This window comes from Stegodyphus dumicola, chromosome 11, assembly GCF_044657685.1.
Source record: "Stegodyphus dumicola isolate Sdum_Otavi_A_Nest chromosome 11, ASM4465768v1".
In the NCBI taxonomy this organism is placed as follows: Eukaryota; Metazoa; Arthropoda; class Arachnida; order Araneae; family Eresidae; genus Stegodyphus; species Stegodyphus dumicola.
The window spans coordinates 106,922,968-106,943,673 of record NC_140778.1 but is presented as its reverse complement, the minus strand read 5'-3'; the positions used below and the strand labels follow the sequence as shown (position 1 = coordinate 106,943,673).

Sequence of the window (20,706 nt, the reverse complement as noted above, 5' to 3'; positions counted from 1 at the left end):
ACATGGTTCCAACAGGATGGCACCAGTTGTCACATATCAGCTAGTAATTGACAAAAAATCAATAACAGACGCTACCGAGATATGATAAAACGTTTTGGTGCACTGGAGCTAAGACGGATAGTATGGATCTGGAAGACACATGGTTCCAACAGGATGGTGCTACAACGTGAAATAATAGCATTATTGCACAAGATATTCCCTGGTCGTGTATCGTGTATCTCTCACTTATATGACCAGAACTGGCAGCATACATCATGAGATCCAACGTATTTGGACTTCTTTCTGTAGGGTTTTAAAGTCAAACGTGTTTACCAAGAAGCCCACGACCACCTTTTGTCTTACAGTAGGAGATTAGACATTGTATCACCGAAATCCAGCCACAATTATGCCAAATCGTGATCGAAAATTTCGTGAAATGTGGCAGCAAGCAGAGGAGAGCATTTATCAGACTTGCTGTTCTACATATAATTCTCACATTCTGCTTTATGATTAAATCAACGTTTCAGCATTTTCTCAAAAAAGAAAAAAATGTGTTTTATTTAAAATTTAAATTTTATATTCTTGTTGAAATACCCTATAGTTTTTATTGGAAAGGAGTAACAAACATTTTTAAAACGACTCAATGAAACAGAAACACTTTTTTTAAAACTTTGTTAAATAAATCTGAATTTATTTAAAATCGAATTAAGGCTTTCATTTTAAAGATTTTAGAATCAAATTTGTTTTTCAGATGTGATGCCGGTTTCAGTGGTGCTATGTGCAACTTGCAAGACGAAAACTTCAAAGGTAAGCATGGTGTTTAATCCAAAATAACGTTACGGTAATGAATCGATTAAACTTATAAAACTTCCCGCTTTGGTCTCTAGCCCTTTATTATATTCAGTAATGTAATACGATTCCTTGTTTTTTAACTATCAATTCCTGAAGTACTTTTATTGAAGCTGTTTTAAATTTTGCATAAACACAATTGCATTCACATTTAAACTCATTCTGAAATTATCCGCCAAATCACAATAGCTTTGGAGACCGGTAATTCTAAGATATTAAAGTAGGTTCTGCGAAGCAGATGAAGTAATTTGTTTCACATAGTGTAAGAAACAAAGGTTTGAGTGCCAGAGTCCAGGAAATTCAAGTTGATAGAGCTGCATGGTAAAAGATAAGTGAGAATCGTGAAAAATAACACCAGAATATGAAACAAATTATGAAATCTTGTGAAATAAATACTGTAAAAGGGGCAAAATAGAGAAAAATAGATAAAAATATCTCTTCATATCAGAAACTCTATCTCATTGGGGAGATAACGTATGACAATCATTACCTTACCAGTGCTTCTGAGTGTACTTTACGTAATTTAAGAAAAAAATTAAAGAACAATTATCAGTTAATAAGGCAGTAAAATAATTAAACTAAATTAAACTGTGAAAAATGCAGCAAGATGAAAAAATGAGAATGAAAATTGTTGATAAAAATTATACAAGAATTAATTACCTATTTTTATTTCTATCTAAAGTATGAATACTCTTAAATAATCGTATTTTTCTAATTGATTAAAATAGAGCCTTATAAAAGTGCAAATGAAACTGTAAAAGAAAAAACCTGAAGTACTTCTATTTTATGATGGTGCAAAGCCACCAAACGAAAATATTTTGATTTCAGCAGTGGCAATACATTTCTCTTAGATAGGCGAGTTTGTTTATTAAATTCGAGACAAATTAATATAATTAATTTCCCTCGAATGGCAACACATTTTTTTTATATCGCCGAGTTTTCTGATTAAATTCGAGACTTATATATTTTACACTTGTAGAGTGGCAATGCTAGGCTTTTAAATCGCTGATTTTTTAATCAAAAGTTCGTTAAATTAGCGTTAGGTATAAGTATACGTGGTTTTTTGAGAAATCTTAAGTAGACATATTATCTCGCGGTGTATCAAAAATTCTTTTATAAAAATATTTTGAAAATTATTCTCAAGGAAATAAAATAACTTACATATGCCTGCTGACAAATCCGTAAATAATGAAAAAATTGTTAGACAGCAAACTCAAAAAAAGAAAAACTCCATTTATGAAAGTATAATATCCTTATATACAAATTAAGCAAATTAATTTGTAGAGGTCATTTGAAAGCAGTTCTGTACTACTGAATTGGATTAATATCAGTGCAGTTTTAACAAAACAAAACCAAAAAAAAAAAAAAAAAAAAAAAAAAAAAAATAGTTTCTAGTAACCTCAGCGAGAAATATCGCCAACTTGGCCAATATAGTTATTAGATGTCGCCAGTAGTGATAAAAATTGTCTTTAAGGGTCATCAAAAGAATTTTTGCTTATATTTCGGCTTCTAATTGAGATATTTCCACATTTTTAACATTGATCGATTCAGAATTATAAAATCTATAACATCAGATGCGAAATAAAATTTAACAAATGCAATACCTGCCCACAAATATGATTAAACAGAAAATAGACGCTAAAATTATTCTATCAAACGCATCAAATAAAGAAATAAATGAACAAAACAGGATATATAAAAATCGCATAAACCATATTACAATCAAATAAACGCAAATATTTACATATATTTATAATAATATTTACCTTCTTGACCATACGAGTGTTTCTGGTCAATTTTAAAAATGGGAATGAGATATTAAAGCAGCAGAAAGGTCATATCTCGTTATTATTGTTTAATATATTGCATGATAAAATTAATTCATAAAAATAAAAAAAAAATATGTTCTAATAATTTTAGAAAATATTTATAGCAAAATTGATGCATCTCAAATCTATTGAATCTCTACTAAATAATTATTACCTTAAATGACCATTAAGGTAAGCACACTTTATGCATTGTAGAATTTCACACGACATGAATTTTCCAGTTCGCGCTTACCAAACTGAAGACATGATGATTCAGCTTTCATTACGAGAATGAAAATGATAGCTAAAAAAACAAATATTTGTTCATATTTACAACGCAATTATTCTGCCGTAAATTTTGCTTACAAAGTATGATTTTGAAATTTGAATCTTATTTAAGTGTATTGCTGAAAAGAAATAAAAATATAATTTTTCAAAAGAAAAAAAAAATAAAATAACTTCTTTTGAATTTATTTCAGATGCTCGTCTCAATACGATTATTGTAGGTGCTGTTCTAGGAGGAATATTACTTTTAACAATTGTTCTTTTTGTCGCCAGTGTGGCAAGGTATGTTTACAATTTCTGTATTTTCCAATATTTGCTTCATATTGTTTCGATTTTTGTAACCAATTTCTATTTGAAAAATTACAAAATAGATGCTGTTTGCATTTTTAGATGACTTTTATTGCCTTTATAGAAATATTTTACCTAAAATATTTGTGTTTTAAATGTTCTGTTTGGTAACCCTTATTTTTCATTATCTTTCTACACCTTAATTTCTAAGTCAAAAAAGATTTGTAGTATAGGAAGAGGTATTTTATCTAACTCTTCTTGAACACCTTTCCAAAATACAAGGAAGATTGTGCGTCGACGTTGGACAATCCGGCTTTTTAAAAGTCCAGAAGCGCAAAAATTCATAGGTGATACATCAGCGGATTTATAAGGATATGAATGAACACGGTGTGGCCTTTATACACGTTTTTTGTTCCATTTTTTCGAGGAAGTTAGCCGTGGATTTTGACATGGGACTGCTTCCTTTGTCTTAATGCAGTTCTGGTTCATAGCACTGTGGGCAAAGAGATATTACTTCACATTTAAAAACTGGGTCTGAAATGTGTTCCTGATAGTATGTGGAGTTAATCTCACACTTTTCTCCACTCTCTTTGTTTCTAATTTGCCGTTATATGAAAAACCAGCAGCAATCATAAATCCCTTTGTGAAACTTTCTTTAGATTCTTTAAACAATGTTCTAAGACTTCTGTCTTCAGCTAATCTTTGGAATATGGTAGCAGGTAGTTTGGCGACATTTTGGTAAGGCGATAAAGGTTTCTAGCTAGGACTTTAGCCGTGTACATGGATAAAGTCAATAGTGTGCGCAATGCCATTTTTGTGCAATTCTGGAATGTTTTTTTAAGTGAAAATAGGTCGACGTGTACATGGTTACAGTGTATGTGCAATTCTTAAAAACGCGGCAAGCAGTATGCGATTCTGCACTTTCTCCCAGTTTCGTACCTAATCTTTGTCATGATTAAGCTCTTATGTTCCATAAAAGTTCTAGCATAAGCGTAATTCGGCTAGCAGATTGTTGGAAAAAAATGTTGAGAAAAAAAAAAAATGCCTTTACTTCGTGAAAACAAAATGGCGTTTAAACAAAAACTAGCAGGTTGCTGTAGCAGGGTTGGTCGCCAAATTTTCGCCAAAAAATCGTCAAGTTACCATAATCCAAAGATTAACCCTGTCTTCTTTCTGATAATAATAATTGAATATCTTTTTATTGCTGTTATTTAAGTACACCTAATACAGTCATCTATTGTGACAATATATTTCCATTTTTGTGCGGATAAGTGTTTCTCATAAAGAATTCTGCAGCACGTTCTGCTTTCGGCGATAAGTCGCGGAGAAAAATAAAACAAATTACAATTTTTTACCTTTTTAAAATTCAAAGCAGTATGAATTATTTTGTTTACAGTTGACACTGAGCATTTTAATAATTTTGCAATTGTTTTTTGAATAGGCGGATTTTTGTTTAAGATTAGAGATTCAACCTTTGCAACATTCGAAACATTTCGTTTTCTCCTTGAATTTTTGAAACGATCTTTGGAACAATTTTTCCACTCGAGGTCAAACTTTGACATTCGTTTACTATCTAGTTGATACTATTACCTATCGTAGTTTTAAATATTGAAAAATCATGGCTTTCACAGCGTTTTTTAATAATTTTCCGCTCATGCACAATGTAAAAAGGTAGGAACGAGATCCTTTTTTTTCAGCTTCGGCATAATGGAAGGGAAAGAAAAATAGGTTGAGAAGTTTATTAAGAAGTTTGCAAAGTGAATTATGCTTGGTTCAAACTGAGAAACATTACGCCAAGGTAAAGTTTTGAATTTCTCAGAAACTTTCGCACCAAATTTTACAAAATTTAATATCTAGGCGTAATTTGAGTCGCAGAATCGAAATATGGACAAAAATTGGTATGTTATTTCAGAACAAAATCCGATTTTGTATCAAAATACCTATGTTAGAACAATGCTTTATATAAATCGAATATATATCCTAAGCCTCGCTTTCGAGACCTGAAAAACGCAATTTGAAATTTTGTCAATCGGCCCAATAGAACGGAGATATAGAACTGTCCCATGTTTTTTACGCAGTGTACTTAGACATGTATGGCTTAATCTTTGAGACAAGTACATGACTATTGGCAGGATCAACCAGGCAGCTTTTACACGTTTATGCGACGTTCAAACTGCAAGCAACTCGAATCCACCATTTCATAGCGCACATATTGGAAGTGCGCTGGGAGCCGCTCTCCAGACAGCTTCCTCTTTTTATTTCATACGCACGGAATATCATCTCGTGCTTTCACTAGTCGTTCAAAACTCACTATTTTTCCCATGTCATCAGCGCCGGGAGGTCAGCCTTTGTGGGCATCTAGAGGCTTTTCTGTGCGGGACGCAGATTAAAAAATTCCCGTGTTTAATTTTTATTATTTCGTGTCTGGACGCCCAGCAACGGCACGGGGGGGGGCGAGCTGGTCGCAGACGTGCTATGGAAGTTTTAAATTGTCAACCTCACCTTGAGAAGACAAGGGAGGGCCTAAGGACAGACAGACTAACACGTCGTTCCGTAGGAGGGTAACACACAGCTCTATCACGAAAAAACTCCGCGAAATTTCTTGGAATGGAATGATTTTTTATAAAAATTTGATTAGCTTAGATATTAGATGGTTGCGACATTTGTAATATTTTTATAAAAATATTAAGTAAATATCTGTAAATAAATGTTAGTGAATATGTGCACAACTGTTGAATCATAATATAACTGCTGAAAATGTCATTTTGCCAGTTTATAAATTCAAATTATGTTAATAAAATATGCCTAGTTTGTACATTGTTGAATATGCTACATTTAGTAATCTGATAACGTTTGAAGAAATATAACCACATAAAAGCCGGAAGATTCCTGAAATACTCTAAATACCCTAATTTAGTTTTGGAATTTAGTACCCCAGACGGGAAAGAGGCTAGTGACGCTGAGTGCCATACGAAGGGACCGGATTCGAATTCCGGAGAAGGGTATGGATGTAAACTGTTTGTCCCTTCTTTGGAGGCAACGATGGCCGCCTGTTAGGTGCTTTGATAATAAAACGACCATCGCTTCTAGCCTTAGTAGTAGCCAAAGCCAAAAATGTCTAGTTGCCCGCCATTGAAAAAAGGTTTGGATTCAATTCACTGCATTAACTAATTACAAGGAAAAGCAACAGCTAATTAAAGAATTTGATTTGAATCTTCCTTTCGAATTCCATGCATCGAAGTACTTTTTAAGATTACTGGAATTAATAATGTTTGAAATATGAATAATAAATAAAAATAAATTTTAAAAAATCTGAAATGTTTCAGATTTTAAATTACGTCCAAAGGGGCGTTTTCTAAACGTTTTGTGTGTTACCTTAATTTATTAAATATCATGTTCTTTGCACTTAAGCCATAAAATTCAGTTCGACAGCAATGTCTCAAAATAATTTAAACTGAGCATATCTTTAGAATTTCCGATACGCAGTTCGGCGCGCTGGAGATAAAAAGGGTTTTTTTCCCCTTAGAATGTTGCCATTTTTCGCTTTTAAATAATTGAGTTTGTTACTAAAAAATTCGTTACTTTTGAAAAATATGAAAGCGATAATAAAACATATTGGGCTTTCATATGCCCATATTCGCAGTAGGATTACGTCATTCAAAATTTTCTAGGTACCGTTGTTTTATCACAATGCGAGAAACATACTTACATTTCTGCAGATTCTTCATTATTCAATTTCGTCATATATAATGCAGGACTCTAACATTTGGTGGCAACAGTTTGAAAAGTGATACGCCGTTTATAGTATATGTTGCAAAATCACAAAACGAAAACGATAGTCCTTCAGGGACAAAGCCCCTTTGGACTAGTAATGTGCAAAAATGGAGCAATGATAGGAATTATAAGAGGGTAGAAATAATAAGTAGCAAATAAAAGATAAATGAAAAGGATAAAAAAAGACTGTTTTATGGATTTAAACGAGATATATATATATATATAGTATAGTTGTGTGAAAAGAATGTTTCTGACAGTAAAATACAAAAATACTGCAAGAAAAGTGCTCATATTATGATTTTTATGCTCTGATAAAGCAAACATTTTCCTGAGCTTCTCGGCGGTAATATGTGCTCAATTATATCATGATGTCTGTGAGCTAAAATCTAGCTCCTACACCAACAATCTGTACTTTAAAACTCTGTTTATTTACGATTCTGAATGGTAGTTTCTGTTTCTTGAAGAAAGGTAAGTTGTTGGTCAGGAAGAATAAGGATTGGTAACTATGCTTTGTAGTAATAATTCCTCGTTTAGCATTGCATACTATACGGAACTCATGTCTCGTGATTTAATAGCCACTGTCATATGAAAACTTGTTTCTTCTTCAAGTATATCTCTACTGAGCATATAAACATGGAATTTGCCTATAGCAGCAAAATAATTAGAAAAATTATATATGCAGAATTTTAAGGCAGTATTGTTTGAAAACTCAGGAAAATGACTGTGCTTTTATTTGAAAATAAAAAAAAATATCTGATGTGTACACCACATGACTTCCTTGTACGGAATATTAAATTATACGCATTTTTTCTTGCATTTCATTTAAACCTATTGGATTGAATTAAATCTACTTCGCCGACAGCGCATAAACCACAATAGAATAAATGCCTTCTTTAAAATTTACTCTAGTATTGGTTTATCATAGCAACACTCTGGCGCTAGATTCACTTAACAGTATTATATTTCGTTCATATTATAACTCATAATGCACAAAATTTATATCATTGAAAGAACAGAAGTATCTAATCGTTGCCACATGTTCTATTCAAATACTATAATAAAGCTAGAATGATGTATAAAAGAAATTAAGCAAACAAAACAAAAAAGAACAGTTTTTCACAGACGAATGAGTATTTCTCATTCAATTAATTCAGTTCTCACTTTGCGAGAAGGCAAAAATACATAAAAACTCAAAATATATGTATTAAAAATTACGAAGTAAATCTTAAACACTTATTTCCTTGAAAAAGTTCCAGAAAGAATTAAGCATGATTTAATTGGCAATAATAAATGAAGGCGTTATCTTTGTTGTTGCGAAGCTAAGTTTCTCTAGATTGGCAACAAATCCACTAGTCTGCTGTTTCAAATGTAAACAATCAATGGCCATAAAAAAAAGGCTTTAGCGGCACTTAAACAACTTTAAAATTGTTGATAATTCTAAAAATATTGCACACACATTTGCTAAAGGCATAAAATCCTTAACCGGAAGATAAAAACAACATAATTCAATTATTTTTAAAGCAAAAAATGTACAATTTACAAACATATAAGAGTAAAGAAATTGAGATCACTGAGCCTGGTAACAGAGTGGATATATATATATAAATATTTATATACGTTTGGTGCGCCGATTGCAACCAAAGTACGAGGTGCACATCTACATGTTATAGCAGTCCTATATACAAAATTTCAACGTTCTGAGGCTACTCGTTTTTGAGTTATGCGAGATACGTACGTACGTACATACGCCACGAAAAATTCTCTTCAGAATTCATTTTAAAGCAGTTTTATAATTTTTTTGGAGGAAACGAGTCTTTTATTCTGTCCTTACGTACAGATATTACGCAAAAACATCGTTAAATTGCATTCGTTAGCGGCCAAAATGGATATTTTCGTTGAAATATGCTGCCTGAAACTTTTCTCGATTACAATACTTCCTATTTACTTCGTACAAGGACGTAAAAATAGGGGAAAAAATCCAGATATTTCTCGTGTAAAATTTACATTTTCAATTATCGTGCCCGACGGGATGTAATCTCGACAATGGGATGATTGGATAAGGATTTCCACGGTTTTTGTCATTTTTGATATGAATCTTAGCAGTTCCTTTTAGAAAGCCCTCCACCCATGTATTCCTCCGGTTAGCCTTCGCATGTTTGTCCTATAATCACTCAAAAAACAAGCAGCGATGACAACAACAACAAATAAATAAATAAATATGAATAATTTAATATTTTAACGGTGGCCCCAAAAGGGTTCGTTAACGTCTTCTACGCTTCCGCTCAAATCGCATTTTACCAGCCTCTTGTTGCAAACACTTCTACTAACTTCCCCTTTTTTTCGTCTTTTTAGCTTTATTATTAAGCATGATTTTCTTTCCACTTAATACAAATACACAACAAAATTACAAAAATTCTAAAGGCAGCATATCAGTGTACGCTTAGAATTTCTGATGCAGCGTTAAGTATTAGCATACTTTTTTATATTTTTCTGAGTGTTTTCTCGGTTCATCACAACAATATTCAGTTTTTCTTACTAAGATAGCTTTACAAAACGTTTTTTGTCTTTTTTATTATTAACGTTTTGTGTGTTAAATTAATTAATTAAATATCATGTACTTCGCACTTACGCCACATAAAATTCAGTTAAATAGCAAAATCATAAAATATTTAAAAACAGCATATCTTTAGATTTTTCGATACACATTCGCTCGCGCTGGAGATGAAGGGGGATGAAGATGATTTTTTCCGCTGGAGATGAAAATGATCTTTTATATCTTCTCGCTTTGAAATCTTTGAGCTTCGATTTCAAAGCAATATTCGTTAATATTCCTGAGCAATATTCGTTAGCCTTGCATTGCTCTTTAATGCCATTTATAACTAACTTGGTTTCTCAATTTCTGATGATGTTTATTCTTCTGTTATTTAGAGAGTATTCTTTTTATTCTGCACACTGATTTAATTTAAGACTATTCTCTAGATTAAACTGCTTGAAAACACAGGGAAAGTGCTAACAGTATTCTTCTATTAATTATATTATACTTCATTCCTCTTTTCTGTGCTTTTTTAACTGTCCTTGGATTAATAATTATTCTGTGCTAACTGTAGACTTTATCCCTCATATTACCTCATTAAATTGGCAGTTCTCAATATGTTTGTTTCTTCATGAAGAATCGAATTTATTTTCTCGAATAATGAAATTTTACAGATATTCCTATTTACAGACAAAAATGGAGCATACAGTAAGAAAATGTAAATAAAAAGCTATTTTTAATATAATTGAGATTTAACCATTGTTTGAAATAAAGCATAATTAACTAGTATTCTGAAAATCAGTTTTTATTCTATTTATGAAACATCTGTGAAATGAAAAACAATTCATTTGATAATTCAAATATTTTATGCATTTGATATTTCAAACATTTTATGCTGCATTGTTTCTGCATAGCAGTATTTGTCTGCTGCTATACAGAAAATAAATAATAAATCTTTTGTAAAATATCCAAACAGGTTCTTCTTCAGATTTGCAAAGTATTCATAAACTATTGCTATTTTGACTTATGATTAACAATGGCTAGCCAATGATAGTATAGCCAGAATTTTTTCTCACATAATTTTCAACAATGATTATGAAAAATTGGTGATAGAGGGAACACCCAAACTATTAAGCTAATAAATTTATACATACACACACAGACATATAGTATATTATTTTTACACATATTTATAATATATGAAAAAATGTACAGTTAAAAAACAATATGTATTTGCTTATTGCTATTCTCTTAACTACTTTCAACAATTTCAAAACACTTGCCTGTTCTGATTTTAGAGTCAGCTCAATAAAGATCTGTTGTAGCTTCTCATTAACATAATTGATACAAAATTGTTCAAAGCCAGACAATAAAACATATTCGAAATTTACAATTCAGGCTTCCCTGTGACCATGTTTGAGTGGAGGGCTACGTTATTCAAAATTTGGTGACTCTAGATGGTCACTACGTTAAAATTTGGTGACTCTAGATGGTTACGTTTGGTGACTACGTTATTCTAATTTGGTGACTCTCTTGTTTCTCACAATGCGAGAAACATGCATACATTCATGCAAATTCTTCATTATTTAATTTCTCTAAATATAATACAGGGTGATAATGTTTGGTGGCAACAATTTGAAAAGTGACAGGCCGTTCATAGTGATTCAACGCAAAATGCGGTTTTGATTCGTGAATTCATTCGTGACTAACGTCTCTTTTGGGCTATGAAAAAACAATCTACGTCCTCAAATTCTTAGATCCATGCAGCGCATTTTTTAGTTTGAATGGCTTCTTCTAGCCAATATCGTGTAATACAGCATGCATAAAAGTTCTCGCAGTATTTTTATTATATATTTATTTCATAATCTTAATTTCTTGATTTCAGGCAGAAGTTTATATGAGTTATCTTTTAAAGGTCACTCATTTTGATTGAACATTTTTTGAGTTTATCTGAAATTTGTTACCGCACAATAGCAATTTTCCAGCTTAATTCCAAATACCAAATTTTATAAGGCAAACCTTTTTTTCCCGCATTTTTAACACGTGCAATTTTTTGGTATTCTTTGACTTAGTTTTGACGATGATGGTGCTCTAGATTTCCAGTGTTTGCCGAAACATAGTAAATAACTCTGCTCTTTTTATGGAGCATTTATCAGCAATTACCTACGATAACTTTTAGTTATCTACATTTAAACCGGAGGCTGTTTTGCACATACTATGCATTTAAGATTTATTAGACGTCACGTGCTTGTTCTTCATTCAGACATCATGTGTTCCTTCATCTTTGATTCTTGGCATGACGAAGCAAAGTCTAACATGGGAATAAAAATCTGAATGCTTTCAGATTTTATACTACACCCAAAGGGGAGATTTTTCATTTACAGACAGATACATGTTTTTCCATAATAAAGAGCATTTGGAATAACTCCCCATGGGTTGAAAATATTTAAAAACAGCATATCTTTAGAATTTCCGATAGATAGCCTTTCACGCTGGAGATAAATATGTTTTATTCTATACATGTTGCCACTGCTCACGTTGAAATCGTTGATTTTTTAATCAAAAATTAATTTTTTTACGAGTAAAAGTTTACAAATGGAATGGATAGTAAACCAAATTCGGAATTCACAATTCGGGCTTCCGGATGCCCATATTCGGGTGGAAGACTACGTTACTCAAAATTTGATGCCTCTAGGTACCGTTGTTTTATGGCAATGCGAGAAACATACATACATTCATGCAGACACTTCAGTACTTAATTTCTTTAAATAAAATACTGGGCGACAATATTTGGTGGCAATAATGTGAAAAGTGATTCAACACTTTCAGTTATTCTACGCAAAATGCCGTTTCGAGATTAATATCCCTTCTAGACTAACGCTTCTTTGGGCTAAAATGTTAAAAAATGTTTTAAAGATTTATCTGCAGTTATGAAATCGGGGTATATGTTGAGAACCTGGGATTTTTGTAAGTACAACAGCATCTTCTTGTGGATTTCATGCCATGTTTTATTCATCTCTAGAGTTCAAAATCGAATGTAGTATCGTTATTTATCAATAACAAATTATATACCCTTCTCGTAATATTAGTATTGCTCTAAGTGTTCTATTTTAAGTCTTTGAATTATACTGAAATCCGATTCTTAGAATAATAAATCCTTTCGGAATATTAATCTACAGGAAGGATAAGTTGTTGCAAAACTGATAAAAAATAAAGGGCTGTAAATGATCGTAAGATTTGCAAAATTCAATTTAAGTTTTAGTCTTTAAGAAAAGAAGAATTTTGTAAATCAGTTTCCTTTAACACATTATTACGTTTTTTCTTCAGAAAAACCGATCACCAATCTTATGTTTATTCATCATCTGTTACCATAATTATTTGTTACATTCTGAGTTTTCAGTTATTGCTGTTTAAGTAAATTACATACAGAATTATTAACTATCATTTATCATTACAGGTTACGAAAAAAGAAATTTGTAGACGATTCCAGTAACATGCTGTACAATGCTGCAGAAATGGTAACTGGATTATAGTATGTTATAGCAGTGCATGTGTTGTTTCTTCATATATTTGAGAACAGCTAATATTTTTTCTTTAAGAAGTAATAAATGTACTGTTCCGTGTGTAAGGATCTGTAATAGATTGAATGCACAAGTCCGATAATAATTTTGAAAAGCTTATTCTTATCAACAGAAATATATCGGAACTCTGGAATTTTGCTCAGAGGTATTCGTACAAATGTTCACAATATCAAGCACTATAATCAGTAGTTGTACTTCAAACTACTAAAAAACGTTAAAAAATGCATTGCAAAGCGCATCTAAAGAGAAAGATAAATTTGATAACTCAGTTCATGCGGAAATAAACTCGCAAATACAGTAACTAAGCAACTTAGCTGATGTTTTATAGCTTTCAACAGGTCGCGAGAAATTTCTAGTGCTTTCTGCTTCTCGAAATTTCTGAAAAGCAATAAGAGGATGGAATTACGGTTACAGCCAATACAGTGATCAATTTCAATACAAATTACGGAGATATTCATTTACTCAAATGCACGTGCCACTGTTTTCTTAACTTTCCGGCAAATCTTTCTCTTAAAATTTGTCTCGTGCTGCACTGCACGAGAAAATAACAACTTTAATTATATTTCTACTAAAATTAGCTATCTAAATACAAAATTCGTAACAGTACGTACTACATTGCGTGGTAACATTCCCTTCATTAATATACAGACCTCAGCAAATTTTAAAGCTAAACTCTCACAAATTGGGGGGGGGGGGTTGGAGGGTATATTATTTCTTTCTAACATCAAATATACAATCCCTGTAAGCTGTATGTAAGAGCTGGCACTTTGATACAGGTTTACTGAATATCTTCAATGATATTAGAACAGTGACCCTTGAAGGAAGACCTTTCATTAAAGATAAATATGTACATCGGAGGGCCAAATTTGATGGACAAGGAGGGACGTTGAGAATTGTCACATGATGTGTTCGCTTGCTTGGAACTACTTGAGGAGGATAGAATAGTATGGTGTGGTGTAATGGCCGAAACCGCTGCACAAAACCCCGGTTGTGAAATGAACTTCTAACAATAACATGCATTGTAATAAAATAAAAACAATAACAGTTGCAGTTCATGACGATGTGGGACTTGGATACATTTAGTCCCTTAATTTCAGAACTTTGTTAAACAGGAAAGTACGCTATTAACAGTATACACGAAGAGTGATAGTTCTACCAGGCCAATATGCCTATAGTTCCAGCAGGAAACTCCTGGCTCTTCTCAGAAAACCACCTTTCTTTCTCGCTGAAGAAAACCTTTGTCTCTCAGGGTGTCGTTAACTGCGCTGAACTCTGAGGGGGGAGAATTCCTTCATTCGTACATAACAAAAGTGTTCACCTTCTAACCAAAAAAGGCTTCTTTTATCCCTTTTTCCGTTGGAGTGATCTTCGAAGATGAAACCAGATTCATTAACAAAAGGTACCTCGTTGTAATAGAATTTCTCCTCTGGTATGAAAGAGGTACCATTGCATTCGGAAATCAGTCATCCTGGGATAACTAGACAAACATCTATGTGACCTTATCGCAATGGCAACGGGAAGTTGAAATCACTTACCTTTCTGTCCTAAAGCTTTGGATTCCTTGTAAAACTCAGTCTACGACGTCTTTAAGTTCACCGTTTTCCGCTCAAAAATACTTGCTTGGAAATTAATCTCTTTCAGTCAAAAAATGGCACAAACATGGTCCTTACTCGAGACTTCTGAAATTGAAATTAATGTTGCTTTAATGAATCAGCAAGTAAATGACTACCTTTTTGTATCAATGTCTTAATCTCCAGTTACAATATGTTTGATAGAATGAGGATTTATATCTGCAATTTGGATGAAATAATTTTGATCACCTTTCGAATCCATTAAGCAGATATTCACAGATTCGAAGCAAACGACAGTCTGCAAAGAAAGTACTATCCGCAAGCAAATGATATCTTAAGCAAAACAAATTGAGATATCATTATAATGAATGCTGTCAATTGTCGTTTGACATATTGGCTGCGTTAAGAGAAATTGTTCTTAAAACTTTGCACAGTCCTTCAATTAAGTTTTAATCCTGATACTAATCTGCTGGAAAAAGCAATATCTCAATTAAATTAGAAATGCATATAGTATTATCTAAATTTACGGCCAGTCTAAGTTACGGCCAGTTACTTAGTCATCAGAAATCTTTTTTAAAGGCCAGATATCTGGCTTTTCAGCTTAGCTGGTATGACATTTTTTATCTTCCTATTTGGCTTTTTTCTAGTTTTCTACATTTTCCGCGTCAAAATTATTTACGTGAATGCCGCAAGCAAAATTTATAACCTTTTCATCTATTTTTTAACTGTTTATATGCAGAAACGTGTTACAGGTTAAAGGGTATTAAAAGCCAAAAATCTCCAAAAAATGGTGATTTGCGACTTTTGCATTTTCAAATTCTTTACAGTTTTAGCTTTCTAAAAATACCATACTTTAATTTCTATGAAAACTAAAACTGTAAAAAATTTAGTTTTAATTTATCATCGAATACTTTGATAAATGAGGATTTTTACATTTAAAAACACGTTTTTCTCCAAACGTGATTTTTTTTTATACTCCATATACCTTTTCTCAAGAACTACTGCTCACAGGTATCTAAAATCTTTTATAACTTATTTATTTTGTTTCCTAATATATACTGAAATGAGCTTTTTGTGATAAACTAAGTTTCACAAACAAGTTTTCACTTTTTTTTTTTTTTTTTTTTTTTTTGTGTGTGTGTGTGTGTGTGAGGAAAGTGCTAAATTTTACTATGCCTAATCTAAAACTCTACAAATTATTTGAAAATTCAAAATGTTTCAAAAGCTCATTTTAGTAAAATCAGATAGATGTAATTTGATTACACAAAAAATTTCAAGCATGTATCTACAGAAGATTTTAAGAAAAGGTGCATCGAAAATGGCCAATTTAACATTGTCGGTATGGGGGTTCCGACTTCCCTTGAGACACTTTTATTTACAAAAATGAAGCTGTGGCAGTTTTATGTAAGCATGATTGCAAATTATTTATTGATATTAGACAGATTATCTACTGAGATAGGGCAACAGCTAATTCTGGATGCCTATTTTATATTAAAAAAGGTGTACGATTGAATATACAGGTACGGTTCATTAAGAACGTATGGTATGATACGTACGTTTACGAATAAATTACGTACAAGTTTAATAACTTACGTGTAAGTTTTATCTTTTAAAGTCTTAAAAGTGATTAATTGGAATACAAAGAAGCTAACATTAATAACACTTCATTTCTAAATATTTTCCCTTCAATAATGATTAACAAAATCAAAATTTACAACCTTATGTGTCTTTATCCTCAAAAACAGTTGACTGAGGTTCATAACCCCACTAATTGACCCTAAAATGTAATTATTGCCGTATGGGAAGCTGAAGCATTTTATATTATATTACTATAGTAAAATATTTTTTAAAAATATGGCATTTTTAATGGTCTTACTCTAGTACCCTTTGCTTAGAAATTAGAATTTTAATCTGGCGATATCTTTTGGAATAACGTAGTTAATTTTCTGAGTTAAGTTGAACCTTTACTAATTTTGAACGTTATGTTAGGGGAAAGCTCTAAACTAGTTAGATTAATTAATTAATTGTTCGATTTAATTGTTCTAAAAGATTTTAATTTGTTATCTTGTTGGAGCGAGTTAACTATATAGAAAATTATATTAATGGTAATAAATTCGTTGTGTATGATACCAGATTCATTAACAAAAGGTACCTCGTTGCATAGGATTTTTTCTCTGGTATGAAAGAGGTATCATTGCATTCGGAAATCAGTCATCCTGGGCAAACTAGACAAAAACATCGATGTGACCTTATCACAATGGCAACGGGAAGTCGAAACTATCTACTCGATTCTCTGGCCTAATGCTTTGAATTCACTTTAAAGCTCTAAACTAGTTAGATTAATTAATTAATTGTTCGATTTAATTGTTCTAAAAGATTTTAATTTGTTATCTTGTTGGAGCGAGTTAACTATATAGAAAATTATATCAATGGTAATAAATTCGTTGTGTATGATACCAGATTCATTAACAAAAGGTACCTCGTTGCATAGGATTTTTTCTCTGGTATGAAAGAGGTACCATTGCATTCGGAAATCAGTCATCCTGGGCAAACTAGACAAAAACATCTATGTGACCTTATCACAATGGCAACGGGAAGTCGAAACTATCTACTCGATTCTCTGGCCTAATGCTTTGAATTCACTTTAAAGCTCTAAACTAGTTAGATTAATTAATTAATTGTTCGATTTAATTGTTCTAAAAGATTTTAATTTGTTATCTTGTTGGAGCGAGTTAACTATATAGAAAATTATATCAATGGTAATAAATTCGTTGTGTATGATACCAGATTCATTAACAAAATGTACCTCGTTGCATAGGATTTTTTCTCTGGTATGAAAGAGGTACCATTGCATTCGGAAATCAGTCATCCTGGGCAAACTAGACAAAAACATCTATGTGACCTTATCACAATGACAACGGGAAGTCGAAACTATCTACTCGATTCTCTGGCTTAATGCTTTGGATTCCCTTTAAAACTCGGTCTACGACGTCTTTAAGTTCACCGTCTGCCGCTCAAAAGTACTTGCTTAGAAATTAATCTCTTTCTGTCAAAAAATGGCACAAACTTGGTCCTTACTCGAGATTTCTGAAATCGAAATTAATATTGCCCTGGTGAATGAACCCAAGTAAGTGACTACTACCTTTTAGTCTCAATTTCAAACTTAATTCCCAGTTACAATATGTCTGATCGAATGAGGATTTATATCTGCAATGTGGATGAAATAATTTTGAGCACCTTTACTCGTATACAGATTGGATGTCTTGAAGTACAATTAAATGGTTCAAATATCAAGTATCAAAATAAAACTATTTACAGTATTTTATTAAGTTGTTTTCGAACCATCAATAATTATATGTTTATCTGCAGACGGAAAGGAGGCCAGCTGACGCGGGCACTATCAATAATGCTTACCAGAGGGAATGACGTCACAATCAAAGGCTGTGACATAACGGCATCAGCAGGCACCATTCATGAACTTGAAACTTTCATGCAGAAATCTGTAAATTTGTAAAGTGAATGTGTGAAGAAGAAAGCAAACAGACTTCTTCCGAACAACAGAAAATTAGAATGCTATTTTGCTTAATGCCACAAATCATACATATATATGTATTTTGTATATATATATTTGAATAGCTACTCAGTAGACATTATTAATAATACAGGTAATAGAATACTGAATGTGATATTAAAAATAAAACAATACATCTCTTTTCAGCCTATATCGCATTTCCATTATTAAATGACAGTATACTTTTGCTAAATATTTATCTTATTTCGATTAAGAAAATTTATTGAGCTCAGTGCCAAATAATAAAAAATTACCTGTTATTTTATTAAAATAAAAGTTATTTCCTTGAAAAATGCGATTCACATGCATGCAAATATGTCTTATTATAATCCCTTTACATAACAAATAGTTTCATTCAGACTTATATAAGTTATTAACATTAGTTACCTTAGTGCTATAATATTCATTACTTAACGGTATTAATGCAAAATGCAGATTTCAGCGATATTGTGTAACATTTTTATAGCTATTATCATTAATTTTATTTATGAGAGTATAATTATGAAATAACCGTGTTGTATATTATATAATATTTTGCACGCTGCCCTAGCATGTATGTATTTTAAAAGGATTTAATAAAAATTGTTACATATTTCATGTGTTCGATTAATTTTTGCTCGTATGAATTTTTTAAAGTTATAATCTTCTTTAGAGCTCTTAGAACTTCTTTAGAAGTACTCAAATGTCTATAAAAGTATATATTAAATACATAATATGTTGTGAATTTTTTAGTTTGGTTTTCCAGAATTAGAGTGTAAATTCCAGTATTTATATTAATTGAAAGTATAGTTCTGGATTCTAAGCTTTCCGGATGATTGGTATGCCTTTTTGCTACAAGCTAAATTCGTAGTGACTGTAATGCTAAGGGAAGAATATTGGTACTTTCTATTAACGGACGCCGATTCAGAATGTACGTATACATCTATGCATGCATGAAATAACGTATGCAAGATCTGTGTGTATACACACTCGTATACGTGCATACATACATATATACATTTCTGAATTCCAGTAATAGAAAAATACAGGAATTTTTTACATTATTTCAATTTTATTAATTTATTAGTTTGTTTTAAGCAAATATTATACAACAAATTTATTATTATTTTAAAATTCAAAACATAATTTTCATATCACATAGTGTACTGAAAGCTATTACTTACTTTCTTGTACGAAGTAAAGGAAGTATTTAGAATGGCGAAAAATCTCGGTTATCAGATTTCAAAGGAAATATACATTTTTACTTTCCCGAATCAATTTTGACTATATATTTAGCGTGATATCTGTACGTATGGACATAATTACAGATAGTGCATCCAGCATCTATGCAATAATCGGCCATAGTCGATCTCCAATAGTTTTCAATATTCATTATCTTCTTTTTCACATTCCTAACTATACAAGTTCAAATAGAAAAAAGCCCATGCTGGAACAATAGGAAATGAAACAGCTGATAAACTAGCCAAATATGCAGCTAATAATCCGTCTTTACCTCAACATTTCCTTACAAATCCTTTTTCTTACTTAAACAATAAACTAGAAGAAGATCTACTTGACCTCTGGAAACAGCAATGAACATTGGAAAATACAGGTAGAAGAACTTTCCTATTCCTACCCTCAAGAAAAATATTATCCTCCAATAGAGCAATTACCATTTTTCTCACCACACATCTGGTCCTTTTCCAGAATATTTTAACAGATTCGGCCTCCATCGCTCAAACCCATGTATCTGCGTGCGTATTGGCACTCTTGATCACTACCTCTTTAACTGCAAAATCACAAAGGAACTCCATCTCAAGCCATTTACTACAACTTCAGCACAAATCTGGTTCAGGCAAACACTAAAAAGGAACTTCCTTCGCAATAAACTTCTAAATATCATAAACTATTTATCTATCAAACTCTGAAAATTTAAAAGCTCCATAAAAATGATTGTACAAGGGAATTCTGATCTAATTAATATTATTGTTAAACTATGAACGTTTTACATATGTAGACGTCTACAAGATATGGACTTCTACATATGGACATTATACATATGGGCATTCTTTCACTCTCTTCAAGACATGTACTACATGTGGACTTCTATATAAACTTTACATTTTTATTTTATTACTTTGCAAGGATTATGTTAATTTTATTAACAGTTAAATTTTAAGTTCCTTTCCTGTCAAATTCTTAACTTCAACTTACTACTTCCGGCCAGAACGTACTTTTGGAATCACTCTGAATACTTAATGAGGAAGAGCGGTATTTAAATCGCGAAGTCTGAGTTAGAGAGAATCAGAGTTTCTGAATTACGCGCGTCTGCCTTTTGGCTACTTTCTCTCAAAGCTGTTATTACGCTCGGCCGTACTCAGGCCCTTGATAAGCTTCGTAGTCAACTAAGTTAAGGGGCCAACTCGATTTGAATCTTGATAGCTTCGGCTATATCTCTTTAGTTAATCTTAGTTTTAGTTTATTTCTT

The 20,706-nt window shown here is 31.9% G+C and overlaps 1 protein-coding gene across 4 annotated transcripts in view; it reads left to right on the top strand.

Moving 5' to 3' along the window:
* Positions 1-18,834, top strand: part of LOC118199903 (uncharacterized) — a 134,938-nt gene extending 116,104 nt beyond the window's left edge. For 2 of the 4 annotated variants that reach the window (XR_015044086.1, XM_085827051.1), the window contains 4 exons: positions 731-786; positions 3,116-3,203; positions 12,974-13,034; positions 18,038-18,834. Coding sequence is in view for 3 of the 4 variants with exons in the window: in XM_085827051.1 (XP_085683177.1) it covers positions 731-786; positions 3,116-3,203; positions 12,974-13,034; positions 18,038-18,094 (262 nt within the window). In the remaining variant the exon portion in view is untranslated. Of the gene's footprint in view, positions 1-730; positions 787-3,115; positions 3,205-12,973; positions 13,049-18,037 lie in introns of those variants that run through there. The other 2 variants (XM_085827052.1, XM_085827053.1) reach the window with 2 other exon arrangements.
* The last annotated feature ends 1,872 nt before the right edge of the window (positions 18,835-20,706 follow it).